The sequence below is a fragment of the Musca vetustissima genome, unplaced genomic scaffold, assembly GCF_032173495.1.
Source record: "Musca vetustissima isolate MV318-11 ecotype Yass unplaced genomic scaffold, APGP_CSIRO_Mvet_v1 utg166673, whole genome shotgun sequence".
NCBI lineage: Eukaryota > Metazoa > Arthropoda > Insecta > Diptera > Muscidae > Musca > Musca vetustissima.
Window position 1 is genome coordinate 1 of NW_026882814.1, and position 10,599 is coordinate 10,599.

General features: G+C 37.2%; 1 protein-coding gene across 1 annotated transcript; it reads left to right on the forward strand.

The window, feature by feature from the left end:
- The first annotated feature begins 1,749 nt into the window (after positions 1-1,749).
- LOC133329510 (uncharacterized) lies at positions 1,750-9,685 on the forward strand. The gene is made up of 5 exons (XM_061537984.1): positions 1,750-2,596; positions 2,697-2,842; positions 2,907-3,044; positions 4,088-4,887; positions 9,286-9,685. Exons 1-5 carry the CDS (start codon positions 1,750-1,752, stop codon positions 9,683-9,685), a joined length of 2,331 nt encoding a protein of 776 aa, XP_061393968.1.
- Positions 9,686-10,599: the final 914 nt, after the last annotated feature.

A 10,599-nucleotide genomic window follows, 5' to 3' on the forward strand; every position in this document is an offset into this window, starting at 1 on the left:
TTACTTAAATCATAGTAGTATCCGTTGGTCATCGCTATCCTTCTCCGAATTTCAAAACTTATGTCATTCGTTTTATTTATGGCGGTACAAAGGTATATAAAATCTTTAACTACCTCGAAGCTGTAGTTCTCAAGTTCCACAGTTGGTCCGAGTCTACTAGACGTTTTGCGCTTTGATTCTCGCCGTTTACTGCCAGACCTACTTTGGCAGACTCCATCTCTATTTGTTCAAAGGTGGATGTTACCGCTCTCAGTGTTCGACCCATTATATCGATGTCATCGACATAGGCGAGTAACGTGTGTTGTTCGGTGTACAGAATGCCATTTCTGTTCACCTTTGCGTCTCGTATGACCTTTGCCAGCATGATGTTAAAAAGATCACACGACAAACTGTCACCTTGTCTGAATCCTCGATCGATATTGGAGGGATCCGATAGGTCTTTTGCGACTTTAACTGCTGACCTTGTGTCACTTAAAGTTATCCTGCATAGCCGTATAAATTTTGCAGGAATGCTGAACGTAGCTTTAAACATCACTGTCGATGTGTGGGTCTTTTCTATGATTTAGCGCAGAGTGAAAATCTGGTCAATGGTGGATTTGACAGGTCTGAAGCCGCATTGGTATGGTCCAATAATGCCATTGACCTTTGGCTTCAATCGTTCACACAGCACACTGCATAGCACTTTTTATGCGATGGGAAGAAGGCCAATTCCTCTATAGTTGGCTCATATTGTCTCCTTTTTTGTGCACGGGACACAGAATGCAGAGGTTCCGATCATTGGACATGCATTCCTGTAACCAAATACATTCCTCTAATCTAATTGTAATAATCAGCTGGTGCATGCTTCTGACCAGCATCTGACCACCAGTCTTGAATAGTTCGGCTAGTAACCCGTCGGCTCCTGCCGCTTTATTGTTCTTGAGCCGATTAATTGTTTTTATGACCTCATCTTGGCTAGGTGGTATACATATATAGGTGGTATACTCTATAACATCTTCTCTTATTGGTTCTGGGGTATCTTCTTCACCGAAACTATTTGATACCAGAAGCTTTTCAAAATGCTCCTTCCAGATCCTAAACACGCTGTCTGTATCTGTCACCAGGTTCCCTTCTTCATCTGCACATGAGGATTTGCCTGCACCAAAACCTTCGGTTTGTTGTTTTACTCGTTGGTAAAATTTCCGGACTTCATTCTGACTCCTGCACATTTCGATGTGCTCACGCTCACGTTTTTCTTGTTCTTTCTTCTTTTTTCTGAAAACACGTTTCATTTCACTTCTTTTCTCTCGATAATTCTCCATTACATTACGTGTTGCTACTGTATGTAGGATTGCCCTATACGCTGCGTTTTTTAGATCAGTAGCATTACGACCCTCCTGATCGTACCATGGGTTTCTTGGTGGTGGTTTTTGGTACCCAAGTGTTGCTTTTGCTGCAGTATATAGGGAGTGGCAATTCTTTGCCATTGTGCTTCTATACTATTATCGGGACAAGAAGTGCTTTCGTCAAGCAGGTGGGTAAGTTGAGCGGAGTAGGCTACCTGTTGTGTTTGCAGCTTTTCGACGCCGAGTTTCCGCGTTGTGTTAGATCGCACCTTTGCTGCAACATAAAGACGAGTGCGAACCTTGGCTGCCACAAGGTAATGATTCGAATCGATATTCGATTCTCGTATCGACCGAATAACTTCGGCCTTAAAAATATTCCTTAAAAAGTCCACACCTGTATTGGCCCTTAAAATACTTTTAAAAAATGTTATTGTCCCAAATTATTTATAACTTTCTAATTCTTCCTTTCCCAATCTATTTCATTCCAGGCGAAATTCGTTCATCAATCGCACCACGTAAACCAGAACGTACGGCCAGTATGCGTGAACGTGAGGCACAATTGGAATTGGCACGTAAACGTCATATTGGAATTAATCAACAGTCGAATGGAAACAACAGCAAGGAAAACGTCGATACTCTCTCAATTTGCTCGTCAAATGGTGAAAATGTATCTGCGGATCAACAACATTCCACAAATCCCAATGGTTCTAACAATGCAACAACTACAAATTCTAACAACAACAAGCAACATGCCATTAAAAATATACAAAGTCCACAATTGGGTGGCATCAATGCCTCACGTCAGGAAGGTAAATCGTCGACAACAACAACAAATAATAGTGGCAGTCGTACCAGTACCTTTGAACGTAAGAAAAATGAAGCGAAACCAACAATGTCCAATAAATTGGAAATATTTGAAACAAACGCACAAACGAACAATAACAACAACCAGAACGCCAGCAATGCATCCGATACTTGTTCGATTAAATCGGACAGTCGCACCAATAGCCTCAAGGATACGGTGCGCAAGATCAACAGTACCATTGATAATTACCTAAAGGATAAGAGGGACTATGAGAATATGTATGAAATGGTTAAGACACCATCATCGCCGCCACCACCACCAGCCAGATCGGCGGATTTGCAGGCCTCACAGCGTCTAATGCAAGCGAGACGTAGAGAAAATCTACAATTGGACACCATCTCTGTGGCCAGTTATACACGCAGTGAATATGGACCAGTTAGGACTTATGGCCTTAACAATAGTTTGGGTGAGTAGAGGAGATTTGTGATTTTATCTTTTCAAGGATAATGTTTTTCATGATGTTTACTTTTTCGCTTTTTCGTCTCTATTTTTTCCTTATTCTTTAGCGAACATTCCACGCATGATTTCGGCTTCGTATTGCGGCAGTGAAATGGGTGATTTGGATATATATTCACCCTACAGTTATTATGGCAGTGAAGCGGGTGGTGACATTACTGCTGATATTAATGACAGTGTGTGGGGTGTACCATCGGTAAGTTTGGGAGAGAGGATTTTTTGTTAGAATCCGAAATATTAATGTATTTTTCTCTTTGTAGGCCATGAAGACCCGAGTAAAAGCCACAAATCGCCTACGCATGCGCAAGGGACGCAGTGTCGTCCACAAAACCATCGAGGATAATTACTCAGCTGTTGTGGGAGCCAATCATGAAGCCTTGGCACAAGTTTTGGAACAGGTAAGAGGCGTTCTACCAAAAGAAAAAAATAGGGAAGAGCTTAGGGCACTGATGGTGCTTCAAAAATATTCCGTAAAAAATCCTCGCCTTTAGGCCTGATGATGCTTCAAAAATATTCCGTAAAAAATCCTCGCCTTTAGGCCTGATGATGCTTCAAAAATATTCCGTAAAAATCCTCGACTTTAGGCCTGATGGTGCTTCAAAAATATTCTTTAAAAAATCCACGCCTTTAGGCCTAATGGTGCTTGAAAAATACTCTTTAAAAAATCCACGCCTTTAGGCCTGATGGTGCTTGAAAAATACTCTTTAAAAAATCCACGCCTTTAGGCCTAATAGTGCTTCAAAAACACTCTTTAAAAATCTACACCTTTAGGACTGATAGTGCTTCAAAAATATCTTTAAAAAATCCACGCCTTTAGGCCTGATAGTGCTTCAAAAATACTCTTTAAAAAATCCACGCCTTTAGGCCTGATAGTGCTTCAAAAATACTCTTTAAAAAATCCACGCCTTTAGGCCTGATAATGCTTCAAACATACTCTTTAAAAAATCAACGCCTTTAGGCCTGATGATGCTTGAAAAAATATTCTTTAAGAAATCCACGCCTTTAGGCCTGATGATGCTTGAAAAAATATTCTTTAAAAAATCCACGCCTTTAGGCCTGATGATGCTTGAAAAAATATTCTTTAAAAAAGCAACGCCTTTGGGCCTGATGGTGTTTAAAGAATATTCTTTAAGAAATCCACGCCTTTAGGCCTGATGATGCTTGAAAAAATATTCTTTAAAAACCCACGCCTTTAGGCCTGATGGTGTTTGAAAAATATTCTTTAAAAAATATGCAGATGGTGGATCAACAAATTCTTAAAGGCTGACATAAGGTCGTATAGTCCTTAACCTTATATCAGCTTTTCTGGGTTGGAAGAACTTCTGACGACCTCCTTGTTTGTCTTCTATAGTTCTACTAAATTTTATCGACTTGCTTTAATTTTAATTCCTTTATGTAACATATCCTTCATAACAAACATTTCCAATTTATTTCTTTGCAGCTCCAGCAAACCCCCATTATACCGCCAGCCCTGCGGCCACTTGCCAATGCCATAAACTTGCGTTTTGAAGATTTCACCATCCTCGAAGGAGCTCAAGCATTTGTTGTGGGCAAAAAAGCATTCCATGCCGCACTGTGGACAACAGCACCCGTAACATTGGCCCTCTCCGCAGATTGCAATCAATTAGCCGGCATTGGTGGAGAATTAAGTCAACTATCCGGTGGTGTATCGGGTGCACTAAATCCCATTACAGAATTTTGTGATGTTGTACCCAGCTATCATTTGCCATTAATGCCAACAACAGAAATGACATTGTTACAGGCTACCATATCGGTATTGCCACGTCTGCAGCTGGACACCTTGCAATCGATTGGAGCCATACTAAAGGGTAAATCGCATGTTTTGGATAATAGTAATTTCAATTTTCGTGGTTCGATACCTAATCTGACAATATTGAAAGATGTAGGTGCGCTTAACAACAACAATACGAACAACAACATGAGAAATGGCATGTCGGTACAAAATCTCAGTACTCTCAATGAAGAAATTGCTGGCAGTGGAGATTTAAGTTTGAAATTACCCGAACAGCAGCAGGAACAAAATACAGCCATCAATGGCATGCCAGCATTTGATGATGTCATGACCCGTGAGGTGGCCTTCATAATGCTACAACTTATCAACGGTATGAAACATTTGCAAGTTAAAGCTGTCGAAGAGATGCCATTGAGCCTTTCCAATGTGGTGCTATCCAAGGAATACGATAACAAAGATGCCCAGGCGCGTTTGTGTGTATTACAGGGGTAAGTATTGGAAGATTTTTTTATTTTTGTATGAAGAATAAATTACACATAAGGCAACCAGGACCTTTTGAAATATTTAATAAGGTTCTCTGGAAGACCTATGATAGGTTTTTATCTGCAATTTACGTTTTATAGGGGCCGAAAAGTAGAACGTTATAAACAATTATATAAAGTATTCCGATTAAATTTCTTAAATTAAGAAATTAAATTACTTATTACAAAGTCATCTATCTGAAGAGGGGGTCCATTCTATTTTTCGAATAAAAGTTGATCGAAAATCTTCTAAAGCATATTTTTTTTATATAAATAAAAGCTCTTCACAAAATATAAGATCGGTCTAAGGGAATATATTCCAATAGGTTTTAACCCAAGAGGTTATAAACCCCTTGAACACCTTCTATCTATAGAAAGCCGTCAAATAAACACCTTCAACACAGATTTAAGAAAGCCTTCAAGTATTTATATATCCCCAGAAAATCTAGAAAAATGTTATTCTTTGAAATACCTCTTTTATTTATAAACGAATTTCTATTCTTTAAATGACCTCTGCCATGCTTTTGCCGATGGAAGACCGCTGTAAATCTATTCTACCGATGTCGATCTGAAATGATTTCTTCTTCTAGAATAAGTTTTGAAGCTTGTCGTTTTATGTTATACTTTTTGAAAACCTCTGTCTATAGAAGGACTGTGAAACCCTACATTTTTTAATATAAAAAGTCTTTGTAAGCTCCAGTGGGCAGTCAATCAATACTGCCAAAGGTATATTATCTATAGAAATCTTTTATAAAGATAAGTACCTTTTGAAGGTCTACTATCCATAGAAGCCTTCCCGAAGGTTTTCAGTTTGTAATTGACATTCTGCCTCAACAAGTCTATATTTTTTCTATTACCATAATCTCCTTCGAAGGTCTCCCGAGACATCTTTATAATTTCTAGAAAAGCTCTAATTGTTTCATATCCTTCAACAGCAGAATCAAAACAACCTTCTGCCGACTTATGACTTATTGAACTTTTTACATTTCTATGGAAGATATCCAAAATCGAAGTGTCGTTAGAAAATATTATTACAGTCAAGTACGATTATAGCGAACTAGTAGGGACCAAGCAAATTAGTTCGTTATATCCAATGTAAGGTAAAACATGGGCTTGGCAGAAAAATTACATATTCAGTAAAAATTGGTAGTTTTTGTGTCCTTTTTGACAATTCTTAACGTGCCTCTCGTTTTCATTGATGAATCTGACATTTTTTATAAAGGTTGCCAGCGTTAGTCTAAATATTGACTTTTGTGAGGATTTTCATCGTTCAGTATTACTTATATTTGTGGCAGGTTCGTTATAACCGAACAAAAATATACGAAATCTGAAAGTTGGGACCGAATAAACAGTTCTATACATGATAAGTGCGCTATATCCGTAGTTCGCTGTAAGAGTAAAGGTTTGTATGAAAACTATGTCTTAAAACTTCGGAACCAGAAAATGTGTTCGCTATAAAAAAGATCGTTATAACCGGTGTTCGTTAAAGGCGTAGTCGACTGCATTAATTTTTGTAGAACGTCTAAAAGTATGCTTTAATTTTGTTAAATACTTACAACTCTTTCAAAACAATTTCCAAAGGTATTTAAATTCAGATTACAGAAGTAGGTTGTTTTGGGACTATATTGCATCTGTAGCCGTTTGACGTTTAATGAAATGATTTCTTAAAAGTGTCGCGGATGTGGATATGCCACCACTAAATGATGGTTTGGACAACATATTTTCTTATTTAACGGGCAGCATTTTGATCTCTTCATGATCAACATTCGCAATGCTTTTGTAATGCTTTCAAGGTGGGATATTCACGCTGGCAATACATACCGACAGCCCTTTATGTCACTATAGAGGTTTCCTTATATAGTAAATGTAGCGTAGAACGACGGCTAAGAACCTGCAAAATAGTTCCCTATTAGCCACAGTAAAATATTTGGCTGAGATTTGTTCAGGACTTTTGGATTTTGTCGTCAAAGCCGGTTGTTAGTTATAATTAATTTAAACGGAGTTTTATCCATAGGTGCGTGTCGGAGCTTTTAGGATTTTGCTCCTAGCTTTCACCTTCTAGCTACTGTAGTTGACGTGCGGGAAAAAATGAAAACGAGGATATCGAAAGGATTTTAGGATTATGGACCGTTAAAATACATCTGCAAAATAGGTCTATAAAAGGCACAGTAAAAAAGAAGGACATCAAAATGATTTTTGGTTTATGGACCGTTGGAATAATTTACTTTCAACAAAAATGTATAGGTACAGATATATTTCTTGCAACCAGAAATAGGAGCACTGTTGATTTAGTGGTGAATAATTCAAGATTGCATACCCGAAAGATGTTAGTTACTAATTACTTAGCTAGCTTGTGACAGAACATTTGTTCCATAAGCCGAGCTTAAAAAAATCTCCAGGCGCGTCGGTCTTGCTCGCAGTTCTTGCAATTTGAAAGACCCTGTTTCGAAATGTTCTCTTCCACTTGATATTTCCATCTAATTCGTGGTCTTCCCCTTCTGCGTAAGCCATTATATGCCTTCTGTCCTGGGGCATCCATTCTCACAACATGAACTAGCCAAGGTAGACGTTGCGGCTCGATACGAATGACAATAGATGATACAACTCATGGTTCATTCCACGGCGATATTCACCGTCGACGCAGATCGGCCCATAGATCTTTCGGAAAATTTTTCTCTCAAACACTCCAAGAGCTGTCTCATGTGCTTGCGTAAGTACCCATGCTTCAGATCAGCTCGGGTAGTATCGGCGTCTTGTACAGTGTGAGTTTGGTCTGCCATAGTAGCATCTGTTGGCCAACACTATCCTTCTCCGAATTTCAAAACAGATGTCGTTTGACTTTGACTGCCTCGAATCTGTAGTTCTCAAGTTCCACAGTTGGTCCGAGTCTACTAGACGTCTTGCGCGTCAGCTTGATTTTCTCGTCATTTACTGCCAGACCCACTTTGGTAGATTCCTTCTCAATTTGTTCAAAGATGGATGTTACCGCTCGCAATGTTCGACCCAATATGTCGATGTTGTCGTTGTAGGCGAGTAACATATGCTGTTTGGTGTATAGAGTGCCATTTCTTTTCACATTTGCATCTCGTATGAACTTTTCCAGTACGAAGTTAAAAAGATCACACGACAAACTGTCGCTTTGTCTGAAGCCTCGTTCAGTATTAAAGGGCTCCGAGAAGTCCTTTCCGATTTTAGCTACTGACCTTGTGCCAGTTAAAGTTATCCTACATAGCCGTATTTATTTATCGGGAATGCCGAACGCAGACATGACTTTAAACACCTCTGAACGGATAGGGCTGTCGAATGCGGCTTTATAGTCGACGAATAGGTGAAATGTGTCGACGTGTTTTTCGTGGGTCTTTTCCAGGATTTGGCACAGAGTGAAAATCTGGTCATTGGTGGATTTTCCAGGTCTGAAGCCGCATTGGTATGGTCCAATAATGTCATTGACCATTGACTTCAGTCATTCATACAGCACGCGATGGGAAGAAGACTTAGAAAGAAGTTGGTGAAGGTGGCTAAATTTCAGGAAAATGTTGGCTCTTACTTGGTCACTACCAACTCCTGAAGATAAGATTGTACAATTATCTGTGTATGACTATAGCAAAATATCTAGTGTAGAAATCGGGAGTAACGCTGAATAAATATTGATCAAAATTACAGGTAAACAACGTCTTGCGGGACTCCGCATTTTCATTATGCTTCATTACAATTTTTGGTGTTGCACATTATTGGCATCTGGCAAGCAAACCTTGACATAATTTGACATTCACATAGTCGTTGTTTTGTTGATTAAAGTCACTCACATTCTAGGACGTTATTTCTTGCTAAAGGCTTTCCTAAATTCATATTAATGGGTAGTAAGTGAGAAATGCTGTTTCGGTGTCAAAAGGAAAATGGCTAATGGCAAAGAAGATAAGTAGGGCGGCAGGAATCCCCATTAGGGTTTTAAAAAGTGAATATATCCGGACAATCTTCCAAATATGCTACACTTGTTTTCGATTTATGGACCTCTATATCATTCTTCCATTTGTAGTTTGTCTATAAATTGTGGCCTTCCACATATAAAATATCTACCGAATATCAAATATCGTTTGAAAACTATATCTTTTATTGGATAAAGGCCTTCCATTTTCTGAACATTTTACAAAATTATGAATATGACATTCTGTGTATACAAAAAGATCGCCAATCGCATTAAAACTGCTCCTTTATTCTATAAAAGGTTTCCAAAAGGCAGAAATTCACATAATGTCTTCTAAACATAGAAAACTTTACTAATTATACAGTCCATATTCATTAAAATTATTTCCAAATTGCCAAACAATATTAATATATATTTTTTTTAATTTATTTTCCTTCCAGTACTCAACAAGATGAAGATGAACCCATGGGTACGCTGTGTAAATGTGCCCATGTTGCTCTCACCGAAATGTTGCCGGCCACAAAGATGACACCCATTGTTGCGGATATCTTGAAACAAGATCGTTCGGAATCTCTATCGAAATCAAAATCTGTACTCGAATATATATTATGGGGTCCATCGGACGTGGTTCTGACGGGTTCAACAAAAGAACGAGAGACAGCCCTCCAACGTTGGCTGGATTTGGAAAGGGCCACGGTATTGCATGGTCTTGTGCGTACTCGTGTTGAACTGACAGTTTACGATGAATGTCATCTGATGTTTTTGGTTCGATCCACGGCGAAAATTATGAATGATGCGGCGAAAATTATTGCCAATTACCAGGAACAGCAACAACAATAATTACGATTTAATTAAATCTATCAAAATTTAAGGATTTAAAATCCAAATTAGTTTTTAATTTTGAAAATATTTATAAAAAATTATAAAATCATAAAAATTAATATTATTATGTTACTCGAATACTTTGCTTTGGTTAAAGCCCTAAAAACAGTTATTGTCACTTTTCATTCAGCTTGCCCAGGAAGTGTAAGCGTGTGCCACATTTTCATCCTTTGTATAACGAACAACAATTGCTCTCTATAGTTTTCTTATTTTCTTTAATTAAATTAATATTTGTTATAATTTTTCTCGTTTCGTTTTCGATTATTGTTAAATTGTAAATTTAAAAAACAAAAAAACCTTGTGAATTTTATAAAAATACATTTCTTATATTATTATTTTGTTGCAGAAAAATTGCCCACAATAATTGTTTTTTTATTTTAAATTGTCTGCAAAAATTATTATAATTATTATTATTTTTAAATACTTGTGTACATTTATATGAAATATTTATGTTAATTTCTATTATTCCAATTTAATATTATTAATTCTTATATACTTATTATTTTATTAATTGGTGTTTGCGAACAAATTTATGAAATATTATATCGAATCGAATTATGATTATAAAGCATACAATCAAACATACATAAATATACTTATATACATATATTATATTTTTTGTAATAAACAAATATTTATATTATTTTATATTTAATTAAAACAAAAAAATATTGTTGTGTTTTATTTGGGGATTGAAAAAAAAATGAAAATATATTTTGATGTTATGAACCGACCATGAAATATCTATAGAATATTTCATTCGATCCATTATTTACGTATTATCGAGGGTTTTAACGGAAAGGTATAGAATTTGATTGTTTCGAAAAATACCCTTAGAACAACCTCTTCCATTAGAACAAATCCACTATTAA